The sequence below is a fragment of the Hippichthys cyanospilos genome, chromosome 3, assembly GCF_059441005.1.
Source record: "Hippichthys cyanospilos isolate Australia breed blue-spotted pipefish chromosome 3, RoL_Hcya_1.0, whole genome shotgun sequence".
NCBI lineage: Eukaryota > Metazoa > Chordata > Actinopteri > Syngnathiformes > Syngnathidae > Hippichthys > Hippichthys cyanospilos.
Window position 1 is genome coordinate 26,136,261 of NC_142371.1, and position 22,802 is coordinate 26,159,062.

At 40.7% G+C, this 22,802-nt stretch overlaps 2 protein-coding genes across 4 annotated transcripts; one reads left to right on the forward strand and one right to left on the reverse strand.

Moving 5' to 3' along the window:
- The first annotated feature begins 675 nt into the window (after positions 1 to 675).
- Positions 676 to 17,210, forward strand: LOC148426558 (protein virilizer homolog). 2 transcript variants are annotated; one of them, XM_088410779.1, is made up of 27 exons: positions 676 to 771; positions 1,140 to 1,252; positions 2,603 to 2,689; positions 3,276 to 3,324; positions 3,469 to 3,631; positions 3,703 to 3,831; positions 4,020 to 4,247; positions 5,653 to 6,386; positions 6,949 to 7,086; positions 7,331 to 7,557; positions 7,631 to 8,158; positions 8,247 to 8,401; positions 8,499 to 8,581; positions 8,923 to 9,016; positions 9,629 to 10,017; positions 10,092 to 10,247; positions 11,717 to 11,952; positions 12,026 to 12,275; positions 12,714 to 12,931; positions 13,048 to 13,180; positions 13,967 to 14,107; positions 14,193 to 14,347; positions 14,462 to 14,558; positions 15,354 to 15,520; positions 15,604 to 15,953; positions 16,630 to 16,776; positions 16,849 to 17,210. In XM_088410779.1, the coding sequence occupies exons 1-27, from the start codon at positions 709 to 711 to the stop codon at positions 17,058 to 17,060; spliced, it is 5,442 nt and encodes a 1,813-aa protein (XP_088266905.1). In that variant the 5' UTR covers positions 676 to 708; the 3' UTR covers positions 17,061 to 17,210. The 2 variants fall into 2 exon arrangements, with proteins under 2 accessions (XP_088266905.1, XP_088266906.1); XM_088410780.1 differs by having other exon boundaries at positions 4,020 to 4,223.
- A 761-nt stretch (positions 17,211 to 17,971) lies between these two features.
- On the reverse strand, positions 17,972 to 22,279 carry LOC148426559 (uncharacterized). 2 transcript variants are annotated; one of them, XM_088410781.1, is made up of 8 exons: positions 22,181 to 22,279; positions 21,919 to 22,088; positions 21,569 to 21,775; positions 21,226 to 21,365; positions 20,945 to 20,971; positions 19,656 to 19,818; positions 19,467 to 19,587; positions 17,972 to 18,523 (listed from the first exon to the last, which is right to left on the reverse strand). In XM_088410781.1, exons 3-8 carry the CDS (start codon positions 21,772 to 21,774, stop codon positions 18,128 to 18,130), a joined length of 1,053 nt encoding a protein of 350 aa, XP_088266907.1. In that variant the 5' UTR covers position 21,775; positions 21,919 to 22,088; positions 22,181 to 22,279; the 3' UTR covers positions 17,972 to 18,127. The 2 variants fall into 2 exon arrangements, with proteins under 2 accessions (XP_088266907.1, XP_088266908.1); XM_088410782.1 differs by lacking the exon at positions 20,945 to 20,971.
- Positions 22,280 to 22,802: the final 523 nt, after the last annotated feature.

A 22,802-nucleotide genomic window follows, 5' to 3' on the forward strand; every position in this document is an offset into this window, starting at 1 on the left:
GTTTACTTCTATAGATTATATTTAACAAATTTTACTGGTAATTTTATTTCATTAATTAACTAGAAGATTGTTAACTTTTCCTCGTTAAAACGCAAGTATATTTTTATTTGATTGATACTTTGAATTGCATTGCAATTGGTTTATCTTAAATGCAAAACACAACAAGCTGTAATTGATTTTTAAAATTCCTAGCGTAATTATACTTAAATTATTCTATAACATTTTCTCATAATATGAAATGCAGTTTCAGATGTTGATTAAACGAAAGCCATTCAAACTACAGGGTATATGAAAATTACTCATTTAGTTATCAGTCAAGAATTTACTACAAATGTATTTTAATAGTCTTTAGACTATTTTTTATTCTTCCTGTTTAGTTAATCAATAAGATATTCTCGCTTTTTCTTTCCATGCTATACATCATAAGCACTTATAGCTACTTAATTACATGTGTAAATAAACGTAATAAACGTAAACCTGTTCTGTTCATTTTATCAAGCCGCTGTGCAATGTATGAACGTTCAGTCAATTTCAATAAATAGTAAAAACGTCAACGTGTATTAATAACATAAAACATACAATGTTTTGAAATTTACTTGGGCACTTTTTCAAGTTAAGTCAAGTTTGCAATTGACGCTTGACGGCCGTGCTCCGGAAGTAATAGACACAGGCGGAAGTTGACCCTGCGGCCAGCGGTAACCGAAAGCAATGGCGGGGGATTCTACAACTGAGCTCCTTTTTCTAGATACTTTTAAACACCAGAGCGCAGAGGTAAGGAAATTGCGTATTCTATTTAGAATGAAGAGCAGTTTGCAAGTTTGCATCCATTACATGTATATTTTTTCTTGTTCCTAAATTGACAAATGCAAGTGCAGTGGGGCTAGCTTGCTAATGTTAGCATTGTCTGCACGGTAAACATGATAATCAACAACGTTTCTGATTGATTCACGCAGTTATGCAGTTTTTTTTTAATTCGGTATATGTATAAATTTTCTTTGTATGAGAATTACCATCAGATTAAAAATGTTCTCTGTTGATTGTTGGCTTTGTTTACGTGCGATCTAAGCTATTCGCACTGGGGTGTTTGTTGTGCATGTGGAGTTGAACTTGTTGACATTTATTTGTCCGTTTACACGCAGTTTACCAATGTGGATGTGGTGCGCTTCCCTTGTGTGGTGCTGATCACAGAAGTCCGTGTCATTCCTCCCGGAATCAAAGCACATAGCAATTTACCTGACAGCAGAGCATGCGGGTAAGACCAAGATGGTAAACATTTAGACTGAGTCAGCTAAATGTCATTTCTTTATTTGCAGTTCTGACTTCTGTTTGTGGCAATAGTAGAAGAGCAAGTGGTGATTTTTTATTTTGGTGTAAAGATAATGCATTCGCATTCGCTTCTTCAATGTACAGTACAGTGGTACCTCGGTACTCGACCATAATCCGTTCTGAGGTGGTGGTCGAGCACCGATTTGTTCGAACACCGAAAGCAATTTTCCCATAAGAAATAATGGAAAGTATGTGTGCACAAGTAAATGTGCACAAGCAGTACATGATAAAGATAAAGATAAATAAAGCATTATAAACCATTTTGTATAATTTACTTACGTTTTGGAGAGTGGTTGATGGCATACAGGAATGGATGTGGAGAGGACGGGAGGGAGTTACTCCTTCCATGATGACGCTAGCTAACTGCGACGCGAGGTACACCGCGTTCATATTTTGCTATAATTTCCTTCTTCGGTTCAATAGTGGTCCTCATTGTTTTCCTCTTTGCCTTCCCCTTATCACTGTCTTTCTTTGGACCCATTATTAAGGGCTAGAGCAACACGAAAAAGTTTAAATCCGGGAAGAAATACTCGAACAAACGTCTTACTCCGCTGGCGGTCTGAGTTGAACTGGCGCTTACCCGCTGGCCGAGAAGGGCCGAGGAGCGCGTTCGGGTCGGCTCGGCTCGGCTCGGCTAGGCTCGGTTAGTCGAGAACCGAAAATCTGATCGAGGTCCGATGCATTACCTACTTGATTTTTTTGGTCGAGCACCGAGCATCGAGCAGTCGAGTATAGAGGCGTTCGAGGACCGAGGTACCACTGTACATTACTTATTTCATGGAGACAGTGATTTTAAATTGACGTCATAGTGTTTTTTTTTTTTTTTACACGTGTCACAAATGAATTATCTTACTGGCTAAATAATTACGATCATGACAACGTTCCAATTTATGCTTCCTTTGTGGATGCACCAGTTTCTCTCATATAACTGTATGTCTGTAATGTTCTCCCATTCATGAAAATGCACAAATATTACCACATGGATACTGCTTTACAAGCTTGTAAAGAACCTTTTTTTTTCAATTGGACTGTTTGTTGATATGTCACAATATCAGAAACATGTTTGAAACCACTCATCATAGTCTTACTTAGAAAGGTGTGTGTAGACAATTTATATTTTTTTGTTGCTGTTGTAGCAGCTTTTCTTCCTTGGCGGCTAACAAATTACTTACCTGTGTTTTTATGTACCACACGCCTGTGTTGATGGGGTACGAATCTCAACTTTGAGGGGGCAAAAGCTATTCATTTGTTTCATCGACTGTGTTTGGTTTTCTAGAGAGACATCCCCTCATGCCTTCCAGCTGGAGCTGTTCTTTAATAATGTCCCTAAACCCAACAGCCCAACCTTCAACAGGCTTGGCAGGTGAGGATACCAACCATCTTGTTTTGTTTTGGTATAATTTTGAGCCTGTCCGATTTATTGTCTTTAGTTCCCGGGTAGATCTCCAAAGTGCTCTAAGATGCAGATGTCTGTCTGACCTGTAGAACCAGTCACAGCAGCATCCAGACTCAGTTCTTAGAGGACGGTGTTTGTGTGTGTACCCACCCATATTCAAGCGTCTTTGTTCCTTTTTTTGGCTAACTGGTCTCACCAGAAATTCAACCACACCCTTGTTTGTAGTTAAGAATGGCACAGCATACACCAGTGGTCCCAGGTTGAGTATTGACTGAGCTTTTCTCAAAATTATAACAAAGTTGTAAATGGCGTAGCCCCAGAGTTTGAATGAATCTCAATTAGGGTTTTTGTAATGGATAGATATGACACATCCCAGGTATTATGTTGCCAGGGATGTTAGAATGAGAGTTTTTACCACAATTATTTTCAGGGTTTCTTATTGGTGCCATAAACTAGCATGATTAACAAGAAATGCAAGGCAGCATTGTCTGTACACCGCAATAGTTTATGGACAGATTTTTGTGTTAATGCTCCCTTGATCTTTTTTCTTCAGTCTGGAATATGATGAGAACAAGTCGATCGTCTTCAGACCCAGTGGAAAGGTGAGCCAAATTGGAGGGTGAAGTTTCGACTAACTGGTCAATAAGTTCTATCACCATGTGGAAAAATGTCCCAGCCCAGATAAATTGTGTCTTCAAAAAAAAAAAAGAGTCAAAGTTTAACATGGCGTTTGTACGTGTGTGAAGATCAACACAGATGGCCTGGTGCTGCGTGGCTGGTACACCAGCCTGACCTTGGCTGTGTACGGCACAGCGGAGCGTTCGCATGGACATGAGCAAGGCTCACCCCCGCCACCGCCTCCCCCGCCGCCCCAACAGCCATGCGGGCCCAAAAGACTCATTAAACAAGGTGGGTTACATTCCAAGTGAATATCATTTCAGTAGATTACGCCTTACAGTGCTTAATGTCGTACTATATAGACTGGGAAAAGGATGACCAATACAATGGCAGTCCACCCAGACCAGCACCTCGAGGACCTCGCACTCCACCTGGGCCCCCACCCCCTGATGATGACGATGAGGAGCAAGTCCAAGTACCAGGAGCAAGCAGTGAGTCGCATACAGTACCATTACTTTTTTAAGCAATCATAATGTATTTTATGGTATCCTGACTGTAATGCCTTCACATAGTCACAGTTTATTGTGTTTCCAAAGGTCATCAGCAATTTTATCAGAATTTAGACTTTATTTTTTTATTTTTTGGGGGATAAATGTCATCTTGACTGTGATGTCAACAGTGGGCTTGGCCAAAGATGAGTCACGCGAGGGTCGCGAGGACTACCTGGAGGCAGTGTCGCCCGAAAGGTCGCTGGCTGCCGACGAGGCTTATTCCGACGCCGAACAAGAGGAGGGGGAGGACGAAGAGGAAGAGCAGGAGGAGGAAGAAGACGTGCGGACGGAGGGGAGCGTTCCGGAAGATGAGGAAGAAGAGGACGATGAGGGTGAGGACGAGGAGATGGAGGAAGGTAGGGGAGTTGTTTGGTGGGAGATGTACAGTCTCCAATCTCAAATGAATGCAAGGCTCGAAACCCTGTTTGAAGTAGAGCATCAACCATTCACCAGCTCATCGGACCTTTGAAGGTTACATGAACTGGGTTCATTTGGGATTGAGTAAAAGGGATTTGCTGTGGCATGCTGCCTCCATCAACACTCTCAGCTAACAAGGCTTATGATCAACCACTATACTATGTTACAAAGTAAAAGTGGATCCTACTAAAACTGTCAATGTGTCCTGCATGTTCAACTGGGCCTGCATGATTAGAAGTGAAGCTGTCATCAGTTCTGTCTATGGCTGTGTTCGGAATCTTTCCCTATCCCACTGCATTGTGTTTCTTTATAATGGTTACATATACATAAAATTACATTTGGAGGGTATCCTTTGATTATATTTTTTCCAAGCAAGATAAAAATTCACGATATACAGTTTAAAATAGTCAACAAGATCGCAACACGGATTAACGAGGTAGGATTTGCTTGGATTCATTTTATAAAACACCCTCAGCTTTAAACAATATGATGTTAAATATTAGTTTGCACATAAGATCCATTCAACAATGTGAAATATTAAGCATTTCAATATGTTACAAGTAAAGATAGACTGTTACCTATTATTAGCAATGATGCAGGCCGAGATATGGTATTTTGTGATTGTATTTGTTTTCAGTAAAATTAAAACAAAATGTTGGTATGTAAAAGAAAAAAGAATCTCCAACTGAAAAAATGTTTCAATCTCTTTAAACATGTTTGTTTAACAACTTTTCAGATTTGCATATTGTTGTTCTTTTATTTTTATACATTCTAGAACATTTTGAAACCAGAGAAATATTAACATTTCACTTTATTTGTCTTCAAACAAATTTCAGACAAAAACAAAAAGGTGAAGAAGATTGTTTCCAGGGTCAGCAGAATCTCAGATCAAGTTAACTGAAAACTTAAATAAATAGTTATCTGTAGTTAGCACAATTTTACATTGATTTATCGGTCAACAGATTTTTAAAAAGGGACAGTTCAGATATTCGCCCTCATGCCGAATATCTGTTCAAATATCGGTGCTTGTCTATCCCTAGTTAGAAGCCATTTGAGGGAAAAATTATCTTTTTGTTGAATAGGTGATATAGACTGTGGTTGTATAATAGTCGCATTCAATAGTTGGGTGCAAGAATCCTTCAAGGTCAAAATAGCATCAAATTTGTTTACTTTTCAAGGTCCTGAGAGAATGATTCTGAACACAGCCTATACAATGAACAAGAAAAGGATACCATTAGTCACTGGCTTCCTCTCTGTTATTCTTTTTGCATTTCATAATTTTAAAATGCCTTCATTCACAGTGCAGTAAATAAAGCTGTCAAATGAATCTTGTATTTTGTTTAGGTGATGACGGTTATGAGCAGATATCCAGCGATGAGGATGACCTGGATAACGGCACATTCAAGCTGCCCTCCTTTGACATGGACTACACGCCTGAGGATCTTGCATCTGTTCCACCGGTCCAGTTTGACCCCTATGAACGCGAACTCCGACCATTGGTCTACTTCACTCCTCCGTACAAGTCCATCTTTGACACCCAGCCTGAGAAGCCAAGCGTAGATGAGCCCAAAGACTTGAGTAGTCCTGAGGGAGCAGCTAGTGGGGAGGACACTGATGTTGTAGCGCAACTGAAAGAACTGCTAGGAAGCATCGGCGAAGAAAGAGATGTCCGCTGGGTCACTGCCCTGGAAGAAGTGTCAGGACTTCTCGGCAAGGGCTTTGCGTGCCTCATTAAACAGGGTGAGCGCGTGGCCATGGAAGAGCATGTCAATCTTTTAGCTCAGTGGACTCTTCAAGCTTTAAGTATTGACATTGCCCTCACGCAACCAATTGCTCTGAACCTCAGACAACTAAAAGCTGGTGCCAAGCTAGCGTCGTACCTAGCAGACTGTCCACAGGGCCTGAAGATACTGCTGCGTGATGGGGCTCTGGACATGTTGTTGAATCTCCTTCATAGGGACCATGTCTCCTCCACGTTGAAACTGAGTCTTCTCAGGGCACTTGATGCTCTGATTAGCTCTCCTGTAGGGGTAGAAGCTTTCCTTGACGCTGGCGAGGCAGAGAAAACTGGCTATCAGGTTTGCATCAGCGTTATCATTTTAAGTAGATCTTTGAACATGGGCTTCGCAATAGTTTTTTTTTTTTTTAATTTATAGCAGACCTGTTTGATCCAAACTAACAAACTCATCTCGCAATATTTATATCAATAATCATGCCAAAGATGTACTATTAATATGAAATAAACTTGGACCAGTCACTTTTTGTAGGGATATAATCCAGGATCAAAAAGGACTGTCTTCAGCAAAAACTAGGCCGGCTTGAAATATTTTTATTTTTCCTCCCTCACTCAAAAACAAAAAAAACATGAGTACATTTCAGAATGGCTGGTTTATGGATGAGTCATTGTTTGGTTCTGTATATCGGCGGTATTTTATTTCAACTTTTTACTGCCCCATGTTTTCCTAAAAACAGTTTGTAACCATGCTGTTTGTATATTGTAAGAAGGCGTTGAAATTCTAGAAGAAAAACTCAAATCATCCTGATTTTTAATCAATCAATCAATCAAAAAAAAAAAAAAAAAAGCATATGTTAATGTTCAGTTTTTGGTTTCCCAATTTCTAAAGTCCTATCCTTCAACAGCGTTTAGTGCAACTGTTCCTGCGGGATGAAACGGTGAGGGTCATAACTGCTGGCAATGCCATTCTTCAGAAAAGCCATATGTTTGAGGTACTGCTTGACCTCCAGCGAACAGCAGCAGCTTGGAGCGAGCCGCAGCAGGTACTCACTGACTCACACAAATATTGCAAATATTGATGATTAATTATTAATTTGATTTGGCACTGTTTTTGTTACCATGAAATAAAAAGTTGAACAACAGAGTATATTAGAAATATGGGAATCAAATAACTGGGCAATTTTTTGTAATATTCTATTTGTGACATGGCATCCGCATTTTTCACGACTATTTTAGGAACAATCCCTATGACTTTAGTGACAAAAAATTTAAACGCTTTCTTTTCAGGAGGAGATGGAGGATACTGACACGCCCATGGACGAGGAGCCGGCCCTGAGTTCCTCCACTGTGAGTGAAGCGGAGCTCGATCGGTTGGTGGGCGTTTTGGAGGAACTGTATCACCTGCTGGAAACCGCCCCTCACTGCATGGTGCAGCCCCCAGGGAAAGCATTTCCAACTTCTGTGAGAATAACGGGACCACAGGAGAGGGATGGTCCATACCCAACACTTTATAGGTGACTCAAGGTTTCAAAATGCATTTTAAAATTCAATTGTGCACCAAATGTTGACTTTAATGATCATCTCCAGGTACTTACATGCATGCCATTTTCTGGAGAGCATATCAGTGGCGCTTTCTGCAGCAGCGGCAGCCGGGCACTTTGGCGTCACCCAAGCCGTAAGAGAGCTCCTTCGCTTCCTATCACTCACGCAGTCGGGTCTGCTCTTCCTTCTCGCCCAACCCGCACCCACAAACTTACTCCTGCGCCTTCTTGCATCCGTTGCCGAGAACGACGGGGAGGAGTCGGCCTTCACTGGAGGAGAGGGAGCTCTCACCGGGCCCGTGTTTGGTGAAGAGGGCTTTGGCCTGTGGCTCATTCAGGCCCTGCATGCTCTCCAGGGGGTCTCGGAGCTCATGAGTCACGTGACCTCTGGAGTAGATGGGGGGGTGGGCTTGGATGAAGGTGACAATCCTGAGGTCCTGGCCATGCTTCATTCTCTCTACCTAATGACATTCACGGTGACTGGTCGCAGTGCCGTGGCACACGTTTTGAGTTTGGAAAACAACTTGTCCTGTTTGGTCACCCTCTTGCAGCACTACAGCAAGGAAGGACAAGGGTGAGATCCTCTTCTTATTCCACATTTCCTGGCCTAACTTTTTAGTCATGTCTGAATATAAAAATCTTTTTTTTTTTTTTTTTTAAAGTGATGCCAAGCCACGCAAAGCAGTGACATACAACTACGCGTGTATGCTCGTCCTATTGGTAGTACAAAGCTCTAATGAGCTGCGCATGATGGAACAGTATACTGCTCCACTGATGTCTATAGCCAAGGCTGATGACGCCAACGCCAAGCTACAGGGTGAATATGACAATTTACATTTTTATATAAATATATGTGGAGAAATCTATAGTTGTAGTGCGTCTTCACAGTAATAATGCTGAATATTGCCTTTCAGAGTTGAGCAAATGGCTGGAGCCATTGGAAAAACTGCGCTTCGAGATCGGCGGGATCTCACCACTTTTAGACTACGTCAAACAGGTATAAGATTTTGCTGTTATTACTATAATCGATCAAAACGAATAGCTTGACGGATGAACGGACGGACGCACTCCGGTTTCCTTCCACACTCCAAAAACATGCATGACAGGTGTATTGGACATACTAAATTGTCCTTAGGTGCTATTGGTGTGTGAATCTAAGTGATCTCACCTAATTAAAAAAAAAAGTAATCTAATATACTGTATGTTGTGTTAGTATACAAAATACCTCTGACATGTCTGGACTTCTCACACATACACTCCCTTGCATGTTAAAGTTGAGGCTGCCTATAGGAAGTAGTGCAGTATATAATTTTTATGTCTACTCTCTGATGTCATCAGAATGTGGAAAGTGTGTTAACTCCCGAGGGAACTGGACTTGTCACTGCTCTCAGGGTGATTTGTCACATTGCCTGCCCCTTGCCACTTGTTGCAGGTAAGTAATGGAATACTTATATAACAGGACTTTTATATATATATATATATATATTTTTTTTTTTTTTATCAAAGCTCCCGTGCCGTATTTGCTCAAATTGTGAACTTTCAGATCACTTATTGAGACACTGAGGATGATTTAGAATGTGCATAACTGCATGTGCAAAAAGGAATAACCAGTAGGCTGAACCAATTCATCAAATATCTCTCATATCGCTCACATAATTAGATTAAAAAAAAATCGTAACAAAATCTCTGCCTCAAAGCTTCACAGTCATTAACTTGTTTACCACTTCTGACACAAGCTAATATACTGCACTTAAAGTAAATAATGAATAAATCAAACCCTAACAAATAAGCCTTATAAAATAATATCAATCAAAAAGAGCGCTAAACTGAGTGCTAAAACTGAGAAGCCCCGAAATAAATGTAAAATGATCTATAGTGTGCTTTTGAATCCTGACCTATCAGTTGAAAACGCTGAATCTCATCTTTTATGCTTTTCCTTAGTCTAAATAAAAGGCCCAGGCTACTTAAAAGTAGAAATGCTAAGGTTTTGGTGCAAAAAGCAGCTCCATATAAACTTCTCACCTTGTCCCCCATGTTTCTCCAGGTCAGCAAAGGGATCTGAAATGGAGTCTTGCTTGTGTTCAGCTGTTTTCTGGCGAAGGTCTAGACACATGCGTGCGCGTCCTTCAGAAGCTCTGCAGCGTGCTACTACAGCCATGGCGCTTGCACGGAAACATGGGCCCCACGCCGCAGCGCTGCATGATCCTTCACGTTTGCATCAGCACACTGCGCCTGCTGCGCACCATGCTGACTGAGCTGCTCCGCGGAGGCGCCTTCCAGTTCAGAGACACTCGTGTAGCCAATGTGTTGGTTATGCTCCACATGATAGTCTGTTCAATCCCTGCATCGGGACGACTGGATGGGGAGGAGAGCAGAGTGCAGGCGCTTATTGTTGATGTGCTCCTAACTTTTACCCAAGGTGTCAATGAAGAGGTGTGTGAGCTTTGAGATCGTCTTGCCTCCTTTATTGCATGTGAGTCAACGCATGTATTTATTTTTTTTTACAGGTGACACATACAGAGGAGACTCTGGCCAGTAACACATGGTCACTGATGCTAAAAGAAGTTTTAGTATCGTTACTGAAGGCTCCTGAAGGGCTCTTCTCTGGTCTTACACTGTTGTCTGAGCTCCTGCCACTGCCTCTTCCAATGCAAAGCACTCAGGTACTTCATCTTAACCTTTTACTGGGCATGGTAGCCGCTTCCATGACCAATGACCAATTTATGTGACTTTTCATTCTTGTGTTGACATTTGTGTTTCATTTAAGGTCAAATATTATAATTATTATTTCAAAATAAAATGACCTAAATTTACCTAGTTGAAATTCATCTTCAGAAAAAACAATGAACGAAAAAAAAAAATCAATTTACATTGATACTGATATTAATTACTCATATCATGACACACTTTTAAACCACAGAGCCTAGCCATACATGTAAGAATAAAAAAAGTAAGATTCATAGAGTAGTAGATTGTATTAACCTTTTACTGGGCATAGCGACCACTTTCAGTCTAAACAGGTAAAACAGATGAAAGCATCCGTAACAGCCATTGCTTAATTGTAACGAACCCTTAAATGTTTCAAAATCTGAAAATTCTTGCTGGTTTAGGACTTAAAAATAAAAAAACGTGTGCCAAATAAAGGCCATTTTTGCTTGTGTAGACTATCGGTCAAATAAAATTAAAAGTTTAATTTGTTAAAAATTAAAAGGATACTTGTTGAGCCTTTTTCAAAAGTTCATGTACCGTAAGTATTATGTCTATAATTCATGAGACATTTTTTTGTGTACAATTCCCACTCACTGAAGAATACATCACATGCACAAGCTTCATGTAAATTCATTTACAGTCGACAGCTGGTGGTAACCTTTTTACCACTTAAAATTGCTAAATAAGTAAATTAACCCTCTAAAGCACAGGTGTCAAACTCAAGGCCCGGGGGCCAAATCCGGCCCGCCATGTCATTTTATGCGGCCCGCGAAAGCAAATCATGTAAGTTTCCATGACCCTTGCTAAACTCAGTTCCAAAACTTTAGCTTGTCGTGTATAATGAAAAATAAAGTTGAGATTTTTTGTTTTGTTCTGTAATATAAACAATAAATGAACAAACTAGAATGCTTTACTTCTGATTTCAAAACAACTGAGCCATTAATTTGTTGTGTACGGTAATAATACTATGAGATCATTTAAAATTGACTTGGTTTCCTCAACATATCGGCCCAATGAAGGAAGTTCTCGCTACAAAATGGCCCCCGACAAAAATGAGTTTGACACCCCTGCTCTAAAGTCAACACACGTCACTGGTCAATTTCAAAATATATTTTCTTATATTTCATACCCGTCTATAGGTTAGACACACCCTTAACAAAATAAAAACAATTAAATTGATGAAAGCTAAAACTAAAAACTATTCTGTTGATTTATCATAAAATGAAATAAAACACTACTACCTAGAGGTAAACTACCTAGAGGTAAAATACAATTTTACTTAGCACGCAGAATTGTGGGGTAGTAGTTTGAGTCCTAATTTTTTCTCTTTTTTTTTTAATATATTAATAATATATTGAGTCCAATTTCTGCAGATAATGATCCAGATTGTGATATTTAGACGTGTATGTTGTTGGTTTTGCAGGTTCTGTCGGTACAAGACGTCGCAGTGGCTTTAAACACGAGGAAGCTGTGGAGCATGCACGTCCGGGCCCAGTGGAAAGTGTTCTCTGAAGCTTTGCGCTGTGTGTGTGCCACCAGCTGCCCTCCGCTTTTGGCCATTCTCAGGAGAGTGTGTCTTCAGCTGGCGGACCTATCGTCTCCTACCGCAATACTCATCATGAAGACCTTACTGGAGTTGCTGTTGGAGGAGTTACAGCCGTGAGTGGACACTACCGTGTGCTGTGGTTCCGTTTCATGACTATTGATTGAGGGGAAAATTTACCTCCCACAGGGTGGAGGGCAAAGGTCCGTGCTGGGCCCAAGTCTTACGACTACTTTCTTTGACTGACGCGCTGGCGTCACAGAGAGCTTGTAAATGTGCCACGCTACACCTACTCTCTGGCTCAGTGTCTGGAGACGAACAAGTGGCAGATCTCTTTCCTTTGCTGCTCCCTCTCCTGGTGCCTCCCACCAACCACTCATTACAGCAGCAGCAATGCAGCGAACTCATGGGAACAATATTACAGTCACTGTGTGACCAGGTAAGCAAGGTCAACTGTGTTTTTCTTGTAAGCTCACTTTGTTTCGGTTTTACGCTTTTTTCCTCCTAACTCTATATATTAGGAATGTAGTAATTGTGTCAAGGAATTATGGTCAACCACCAACTCATAAAATACAGTGGAAGCTAAGTTTATGATCATACAAACAATTTGATTTATGAAACTTTTTTTTTTAAAAGAACAATTATCTTTGGTTTAACACTTTTTGTCAGTCTACAAACAGTCCTGACATGGCCACAGAAGTTCCCCCTCATCATTGGCTCCATGCACTGCATCATAAAAAAAAAAGAATGTTTGACAATAATTCACGTTTTGAATGTACAGTTGGTATGCACTTCAAGGTCCCTTCCATCATCATTTTTTTAATATTATATTTTCAGGGAAAAAAATAAGTCTGAGATTTAATGCCATGTTTTCCAGGACATTTCTCTGGTGATTTCTCAAGGGGGTGAAAACTGCGTGTCAGAAGTGGACCAGCTGGCCAATGCACTCCCAGGCCGAGAGATGCTGTCATCTATTTGCAATTCCTTGATGGAAGTTTTGTCAAATAGGGACAGCAGTGCACCTCTTCTTCTTACCTGTATCAGGACTATGACATTCCTTACAGAACACGACTACGGACTTTACCATCTCAAAATGTAAAGCCCACCATCGGTTTAACCCCCTCTTTTACTTACCTTTTAGACCTGTTTTTTCCTACAGCACTATGGCCACATTTTTAAAACCTCTGTCAAATGTGTTTCATTTTTTTCAGTGCTCTGAAGAAACACAGTACAGGTTTATTCTCACTATTGAAGAGATTAGTATTTCCCTTCAACAAAGACTCTGCGGACCTGATCTCATCTTTGTTGGACTTCCTCCGACAGATTGTCAACACAGAACCAGCGGTAGGTTTTGTTCACTTTTATTAGGGCTGAGATAAAAAGTCGACCAAGTCACGTTAAATTGATTCTAAAAATAGGTTAACTAAAATATCTGCCTTGAAGCTTCGCCGAAACCATATTTGTGCCCATTTTCTACCTAGATCATTTTTGCAGATATACGCAGTCTTGCAATGTTGGCAGGGGAGAAAAAATCTTCCAAAAAACAGGGACTATCACACGTTTGGGATCATTTCCTATTAACTAAAGAGTGACAGCAGTCAAAACTTCAGAAAGAAGAACAACAGGAAGCTATTGACATTTTTATAGCCCCACTCTTAGGTTTACTCCTAGAATATTGTTTAGCATTATACGTAAGTGACTTAAGGTGTAAGGACTCGATTACATGTGTAATACGTATACATATAACGTTGTAATGCATATGTGTGTACTAAATGGTAAATGGTGTTTGCTGACCTTTAAATGGTAATTGCGCGTGCTAAAACTAATTGTGATTGCTAACCGGTAAGCGTAGGCACAATTTCACAGTGTCTAAAAATTTATATTTTTAGAAGATATTAAATAATGAGTAGTTCTATCCACTCACTTCAACTCATGTTCAACGTTAATAGCTTATTTAAAAAAAAAAAAGACATGCGATTCGATAGTGACAGCCGTACATTTCATTTCCCACTGCCAACAAAAGGTTTGTGAGTAATGTGTATATATTTTCAGCTACCTTTGAATTGTTTCCAGAAACAAACAACTTGTTGCTGAGTCATTTTAAGTTTGTTTGTTTGTGTATTATTCTAGTGTAATGAAGAGGGCCAGGCCTCCGTCGAGGAGTCGGCCTTTGTTCCTCCACGATTGCTGAGTGGATCCGAAATGAAGGCCCTCCTGCAGTGGGAACAGTCAGAATCGCATCCACTTTCGACTTTTGAGAAACAAATAAAGGTAAAAAAATAATTAAGGTTTTGATATAGGATTCCTACAAAACAAATGTTTATTTATATTCAAGTGTTTTTCATTTTTCTTGCAGAAACTTTGTAAGGAGGATGATTCACTGGAGACCCTGTTAGAGAGCGTGACGGTCCTGAAGCAAACGCTGGAGGCTGCTGCAGATGAGCCTCCTGCAGTTGATATGGAGCCCACTTTGCCAGCACCTGAAACCCTGGCAACTCAATTTAATCACAGGTACAGCTGCTGATACTACACAAAAATGGATGAAGGCACATGTACTCATTCCAATTGAACTAAACCTAACCAAACTCATTTTGTTTCCCCTTTTTTTATTATTATTATTTGTAGGACAGTTTTTATTCTTTCTGAAGCACTTGATGAGCAGCTCAAGGCTCTTTGGTTCTCACCTTTCCAAACGGATGATATAGAGACTGAACTTGACATGGTGAGTACTCCAGGTTATCTAGAACTGATATACATCCTGTGAAATATTTTTTCAGCCAAGTACCTCCTAACCACACCAAAAAAAAGACTTAAAAGAGTGCTGTCTCATTTATGTCTGATTTGTTAACCTTTGGAACTATGTTTGTAGTGGTATCTCACGGTGCATTTTACTCAGCAACTCAAGAAAATATATTCTGGCATTATCTATTTAATATCTGGCTTGTCTGCTGGAAAATTGTGTCACTTATACAGAGCTTCTCAATTATATTTTGTAAAGCCTGCCCTACCTTTCACGCCCCCCACTCGCCGTGCCATGTATAAGATTATTATCTATAAGCATTGTAGAAGTCTACCTAAAACTGTACCGTTTTTAACATTAAAAAAAGAAAATAGCAGTATTAATTGATTGAACTGTTAATTACTTTTTATAGCATTCATAAAGGTTACAGGTTAGACTAAAACAGAAAAAAACTAGCACATCAAAAGGGGCCCACCTCACTATTTGATAAAGACTGCACTATTGACCGTGTGCATCTGTACAACACTTAAAACTTAAACTATACATTTTGCAAAGGGGTGACCATAACACAATTTTACAATAAGTTCATGTTCCAGTTGATTTGCTCAAAGTTTTAAAAGAAAAAAAAAGATTTTCTGACACATGCAGAAACCCTGCTAAAATCTAACGTATCCTTTAAAATGTCTCCATTTGAGAACAACTGATCTAGATCAGGGATCCCCAACCACTATGCCGCGGTCTAATAATAAATAACATTGGAATATTTCCTTGTCTTAGGTGAAAGTGGATCTGGTGGGTTTGGCTCAGGAATGTTGTCCAGAACTGGACCTGAAGGCAGAGCTGGAACGCTCCTTTTTGTCCGAGCCTTCATCGCCAGGTCACGCCAAGGCTCAAAAAGGCTTCCGACTGGGGAGGCACAAGCACGAGACCTTCATTACATCCAGGTGGCAAATATTATCATGTCAGAGCTGAACAGGTTTCGCATACTTCTAAGCCATTAACTGAATGACCACCCATGTGTTTGCAGTGGTAAATCGGATTACGTGGAACCTGCCAAGAGAGCACACATCATGGCGGCCCCTCGCGGCCGAGGAGGTCGAGGGGGCTTAGGACAAAACTTCTGCCGACCCCACGACATCTTTCGCCAGCGAAAACAGAACACTTCCCGTCCTCCCAGCATGCACGTGGATGACTTTGTGGCAGCTGAATTTAAAGACATTACGACCCCAATTGGACTTTTGCCCCCTAAGCGGCCTCTGAAAAGCTCTCCCAAGCTGCCCACCAGAGGACTTTTTACTGGCAACAGAGGCAGGGCCACCTTCCACAATCAGACTCGCTTTTTCACTCCACCACAGCCTAAAAGTGTACTACTATCTGGTAAGCATACCCACTTTGTCTTTTGAACGCGCTTGAATTATGTCATGTGTCAAAAAAATGGACACAATTAAGTCCAGTGACTTAAGTGGCAACCGCAATTCCTAGCCACATGGGTCTTTGTCAGTAAGATATCAACCAGTCCATGGCCAGATGGGACAAAGCCAAAAGTCACAACTCGGGTCTACTGGCTAATCGGTTGGCCGATTAAGTCACCCTTCATAAATTAGTCAAAAATAGTCCGCCAAATGTCCAATACTTCAAAATCCAAACATTTACAGCAGTTGTATACAAATAACAACTTTGTCATTATTTACTGCACATGAATCTATATTATAATATTGTATCCCTTGTATGAAATCTTTTGCAGAGTGTATTCTGTGGACCTGTCGTTCAAAACAAAGCAAACCTTAATTTTTACTCATAAAGATTTGATGAGCAACGCAAGAAAGTTGTGCAAGAAAAATTGACCAGGCAGGATGTCACTTCTTTTACACACAACCTAGTCAATTTGTTTAAAAAAGTCATAAAATACATAGTGGAACATAAATTAAGCATGCGCGTTAAATGACACCCACTCCACAAATAGTAACGCAAACACATGGCCCGCTGTCTCTTTCTATGAAGTAGCGTTCCAAGTTGTCCAACAGGGGGCAATAAAAGCCTTTTGGTTCCACAGGCAACTACCCACGTAGAGAGGGAGGCCGAGGCTCATCGTGGAGCGCACAAGTTCCCACCGTCACCCACAGAGCAACCTACAGTGAACCACGAGGAGGCCAAAGTAACTTCACGCGAGGACCTCTGCCCTCACGACAACTTCCTGCAAGTAAGAAATTACACAAAACTGCCAACATGTTGCATACATGTCAAAATATTTCCTTCCATCTTGACAACCCAGATGCGTATCGCCTGGCTCCACGTGATCGTGCGCCGCGAGGCCGGGGTGGCACTGGGCTTTCCTGGCTAAGCGCTGGAGGAGGAGGAGGTGGAGTTGGCAACGTTGGAGGTGGAGGTGGCGGTGGAGGGAGGGGCTCCCAGGTGAGCAAGTTTAGCGGAGGGGGAGGGAGCGGAGGCGGGAGGGGCCGACACGTCCGCTCATTCACCAGGTAAATTCACCTTGGGCATTGACTGATAGCCTACCGCGGCTCCAAACGGACCAATCAGTTTGTTTTACGCCATCTCCATGGGAAGGTGTCTCTGGAGATCTTTGTGTTGTTTTGTTATGAGTTGTAACCAGAGAATAAAGTTCATAGCAATTGAGTTTTTATTTTCATGGCTTTCATTGGTTTAATGGAAGGAAAAAAAAGCCTATCCTTTCATGTGCTGCTCTATTTTTTTCTGACCTAGTTACATGATCAAGGTTCTTAAATATGTTGGGGCCTTGACGTATGAGTAACCCAACATACGAGTATAGTGGCAATGAACTTCACTCACTTCACAACAAGCAGTTAGCAATTTAGATAACACATTTGAAAAAAAGAGGTTTCAAGCTTTTTAATGTCACTGCTAATTTAGTTGACTGTGAATCTGAATTACATATTGTCTATTTAAAACAAATAACATTGCCTTAAAGTCTGCTACATTAATGCTAGTAAAAAAAAACATAAAATGGGTTAATAAATAACGTGGCAGTGTTCTTATGTTTTAAACAATGCTTATTTAAACACAATGCAGCAACACGTGGAGATAGACAATATAAGAATAGACAGACATATGTTCTTTATCCTCTCCAAGAAAAAAACTGTTTTTATTGCAGCTAATTGATTCACCTGTCGTTAGTCAAAGTTAACCACAGACTTTTAATTTTGATAGATCATTATCCACCATCCATTTTCTAGAGCAGCTTATCCTCACAAGGGTCGCAAGCTTCGGGCAGTAGGACACCCTGAACTGGTTGCAAGTCAATTGCAGGGCACACAAAGACGAGCAACCATTCATGAGATCACTATCATACAATTCATTAATACATTGGAGGAAAACTCAGGTTCTACTACCTTTTAATAAGATGAATAGAAGGGGGATTAGAAATTGATCCATTTATTTAAGGTCAAACCTGAAATCAAACACACTAAAGCAATTTGTATACATATATACACATCTCATAGTCAATGTTGAATTGGCCCTATTTAAAACAAAAACAAACTATCCTTGATTGGCTAGTCTTTGTTATAGTCGACTCAGATAACCGTGACCTCACGACTCTTCTTCTTGATGCAGTCCATCGTCATACTCCGGGTTCCGCTCTTACGTGTGCCTTCGCTCAGTTGAGGTGAAGTAGGATAACCCGGTCCAATTAAAGCCTGAGATGAGAGATTGCATTGATTTAATGAAGCCTCTCTCCATTGGGGTCTCAGCTGCTCAGAGGTGGGTTCCCATTCGGGTGTTTGCCGCTCTTCCTGAAGCTTCTCACGGCCCACTTGGTTGACAGAATGCTGATTCCTGATGGGGTGCAAGTCCCTGAGAAGCTCCAGCAGTTCTTTCTTCTCCAGCTCCATCTCCGCCAACTCCTGTCGCCGTAGACGTTCTGCTCCGAGCAGGGTGCGCACATCACAGATCACGCGGGACAACTGGCCCTGCACGCGAAAGACAATAAAGGAAAGTTCTTGCTCGCTCTCTTTTTAAAACATTCAAACTCGTGAATAACAATACCCCAGTTGAGAATTGGACCGCGTTTGACTTTAAAAATGGACAAGCACATAGGTAGATGAGGTAGCTTGAACAAAGGGGGAAATGTTAAAAATATGTATACAATTTTTGGTTATCCATTCTTTTTTTTTGCGCTTAGTATGTAATATAATTAATTGGGTCTGCGTAGGAAAGACAGGAAACTATCTCTCTTTATTTTTGAATATATCTGTAAATATCGATACCATAGTTGGGAATTGACACTGAACACGATATAAAGTATGTATATGAGGTAGTTAAAAAGGAAACATCTATTACTGATGAAAGTAAGTTATTGTGCTGAGTTACAATAGTTAAGTTTCATGTCTCATATATATAGCAAAAATGGAATGTTTTCTCTCAAAACACTTCTGTCTCTACTAACTTAAAAATATGTATATATATATATATATATATATATATATATATATATACATTCAATACACATACATATGTATACACATACACACACATATACATTTTACTAACCCTAACCCCTGTAACAATGCCAATCTATAAAATTGTCAGTTTAGTTTTTTTCTTATAATCTAATTAAGCAACTCCAGTATTTCATAAATGTGTCTGCGTGAATGAACTAATTGAATCAACTAACTGAATGCACTAATTGTTGAATTAAAAAGCTCAATTCAAAATATAAAATATTTGACGCATTTTAAATAACCAAATACATTGTACAGTATTTGATTGCACAAGGGTGCAAATGTTCATATCTCGGTATGTGACATTTGAGAATTAACCAATCACATTCAACCATGTCTTTAGAGCATCTTATTGTCACAGTATGGAAAAGCCTCGTGAAGAATGATTTAAAGCTCAAGTTGTGATTGTTACCTTCACCTCCTCAACTTCATTCTTCAGTTGCGACTCCTTCTGCACCATATGTCTCCTCTGTGAATCCAACCGAGATTCCATCTCCCGTCTCACCTCCTCCACCTTGCACAGCATCTCAACCCTTCATAGTGCACATGAAGATTTGAATACTGACAGATGACGGGTGATGGGCCACTCATGGTTCCATACCGCAGTAGTTCCACTTCAGAGCGCAGCTCTGCCACACAGTTGTGCTGCGACTGCTCGGTGGAGAGGAGAGTGCTGCCGCAGCCGTTGGGACATTCCCGGCTGCAAAAGTTGCACTCGGACAGGTGAGCCTCCAAACCACGTCTCTCGACTTGGGCGGGACACCCTGCCAATGCACAAGTTGTATTTATTTTCATACAAAAAATCTAGATCTATCTTTTTTTTAAACACATTAGTGCTTGGTATGATAATGGTCAAATTGATAGTGTACTATTGTTGAGTAATTAATCAAATTAAAGAAAGAGTTGTCGCAATAGGGCAGGCATCCCAGGCAGTTGGTAAACGCACCAAGCAGAAGGGAGCCCCAAAAGGCCATATCGTTGACAAAACAACTTTTCTGTAGAAACTTCACAAACAAGATGTCAGAAACACCCCACATAGGGCTTTATTTCTTGCTGTTATTGTCTGGTGGCTAGGAGAGGACTCTGAGATACAACAGATATTAATCCATATCAGTGTCACAAATGAAATGTATAGCAAATAACAAATAGGGATTTGGAAATCTCCCTCACGGGGCCCCCTCCTGGCAGGCCCTTTGCACCGTTTAAACAAAATACTATAAAGCAAACTTGCTACTTTATCCATGCATAATGTCGCTAGTAAAAGGGAAAGTCAACCTAAACAAAATCTTTAAGATAATTATGTTCTTTGCAGCTCACATGGCATTCTGATTAATACTGTGTTTGTGGAAGATGCAGCGAAATCCACCAGTTTTTTTGGTTTTTTTGGGGGGGTGGGGGGCATCAAAGTTAAAAGTTGCACTGGATTGATGGTAGTTTCCATTAGATCACAGCTCAGCTTGTGAATGTCCCATGACCTAACACATTTTTTCTGTGTTACAAAACATAGGAGATGTGATTGGTTGTTACCAGAGCACCAAGCAACGCCGAAGTCATTTTTAGGCGACAACCAGCGGCAAAATGGTCGCACCATGAGATGGACAAAAACTGCAGGATTTTGCTGCTTGAGTCATACTCCACAAATACAAGATTAATGACATTGTTTATTTTTTGTGGCATTGTAAAGAAAAACTTGGGTCGATTTCCTCTTCAAGGTATTTGTGTTCTAGTTTTGATGTCAATTGTTTCATAAAAATAATTGCTTACTTTCCATTGTGCTAATTCAAGAAAAAAAATAAGTAACACACAATGACCACAGGCAGCTGAAAGTAGAAAAGTGCAGCACCTAACAATCCCACTCTGCATGCACACACTCACGCTCGCCAGACCTACCACAACAGTAACATATGTAGTCGCATCCTGTCAGCAACAAGGTGTTGCCATCATGTTGAGAAAAGAAGAGCATGGTTTGTGTATAAAAACCTCATTAAAGAATGATGGAAAGTTGAGATGCAGTTCATATGGTCACCACGGCAACAATGGAGCCACCTGTTGCACTCGGGCATCGATTGTCATAGGTGTCAGATTACCTCTACGCTACACATGTATCTCCATTTACATGAGTCTATATTAATACTGAATGATTTACTGTTGCGAAAAGTAAGTTTTAATACCTGAGTTAGAGCAGGATACAAAGGCAAAGTCGCACTCCTCCTCATGTGTGTGAAGACTCTCCAGAGAGCACACCACCTCACAACCCTGCCCCGCATTCACGCAGCGGATCTGCAGGCGGTTCAGATCGTTACGCATGTACCTACCAACACACGTGCAAAACATAACAGGATAAAGTTAAAACAAATCAATTGTGGCAGTGCATCAAGGGCTTGAAGAATACTGCAGATATTTAAAGATCACATATTTCCCCCTGGAAGTTGGTGTGACCAGTGGGGTGGCCATGACCACCAAAGGCCACCATTTAATCCCGCCCCTGGCAATCAACCAGATCACACAAATAACCTGTAGAGAGGCTTGAGGCTGCCCACATCCAACGGCTGCCTGTCCTCGGGACACGTGTGGTGGTGGAGCAGCCAGCTACTGATGCAGGCGCTGCAGAAGGCATGCTCGCAGGGCGCCTGGAGAGGGCGCCGCAACACGTCGCGACACACGCAGCACAGGAGGCCCTCGTTGACATATCCCACAAATCTCTCCAGGTCATAACCCATCCTGAAAAAGCAAAAGTTAGAATAGAACATGCAGAGAAGAAAGCAAACTAAAATAAAGAAAATAAATCACAAGCATCAACACCCTAATAACACTGAATTTATACCAATTTTGGCTTGTTATTTCTGTTTACAACTTGTACTCACCTAATGGTCCAACTTCTTCTTTTGATATATTTGGTGACTTCCACTGGTGATTTATCCTCAAGCTATGGTCTTCCTGGCTTGTTTACTTGTAGCTCCATCAAGCCGAGGGTCCCCTTGCTCCTAAATCCCGCCCCTGCCTCTGGGAGATGCATCTCCATGGTGAGGTATCCCTGCCAACAAAAGGGTTGAGGACACAAGAAGGCAGTTGTCAAACGGAGCACATCAGTGAGACAAGTGAGACACAATATCAGTTGACACTCACATGGCGATTGCAGTTATGTCCTTCCTTACAAGATGAGCTGTTCAACAGTATTTCAGTCAGAGATTACCACTGCCTTTCCCTTTAGGCTTCTCTCTATCTCTGGATGTGGGATTAACTTGGATTAAACTCTCTCTTTTCTTGATTGGATTAGACAGCGCACAACATCAGATGACGTAAAAAATCAACATGCATGTCATCCAAACCATTTACTATGTTTTAATATATTTTATCATACATATCACAATCATTGAAATGTTTAACCGTATGACATCAAAACTGGTTTCCGTTCATATTTTCTCTGTGCTTGAAGGGTTTTCTCCGAGTATTCCGGTTTCTTTCAAAATTCCAAATACTGTACTGTACTGTTTTCATGTGACAGGATTTCATAAGGAACACAATCACAGAACAGGTTATGGTGGGTGCTGTTTCACTCTTAAAAAAATATACTAACATTATTAGCTTTCATGTGAAATGTTTATAAATTTTAATAAACTATAGTTTTATTCATATTGGTGGATTAATTATTCTCAGGCTAATCCCGTATCAACCACGTGGTTTTAAATCACCCCATGACAAACAGCACTTCACAGGTATTGGCAACACTTGATTTATTTATTATATT

What these genes read in the sequence shown, in the direction of transcription:
- LOC148426558 (XM_088410779.1), top strand. Translation starts at nt 709, where the DNA reads ATGGCGGGGGATTCTACAACTGAGCTCCTTTTTCTAGATACTTTTAAA. An exon ending in CTTGGAGCGAGCCGCAGCAG is followed by an intron (nt 7,087 to 7,330) that starts GTACTCACTGAC and finishes CTTTCTTTTCAG; the next exon opens with GAGGAGATGGAGGATACTGA. An exon ending in TACAGCAAGGAAGGACAAGG is followed by an intron (nt 8,159 to 8,246) that starts GTGAGATCCTCT and finishes TTTTTTTTAAAG; the next exon opens with TGATGCCAAGCCACGCAAAG.
- LOC148426559 (XM_088410781.1), bottom strand. Translation starts at nt 21,774, where the DNA reads ATGGGTTATGACCTGGAGAGATTTGTGGGATATGTCAACGAGGGCCTC. An exon ending in AGCCTCAAGCCTCTCTACAG is followed by an intron (nt 21,366 to 21,568) that starts GTTATTTGTGTG and finishes GTGTGTTGGTAG; the next exon opens with GTACATGCGTAACGATCTGA. An exon ending in CTACATATGTTACTGTTGTG is followed by an intron (nt 19,819 to 20,944) that starts GTAGGTCTGGCG and finishes GTGCATTGGCAG; the next exon opens with GGTGTCCCGCCCAAGTCGAG.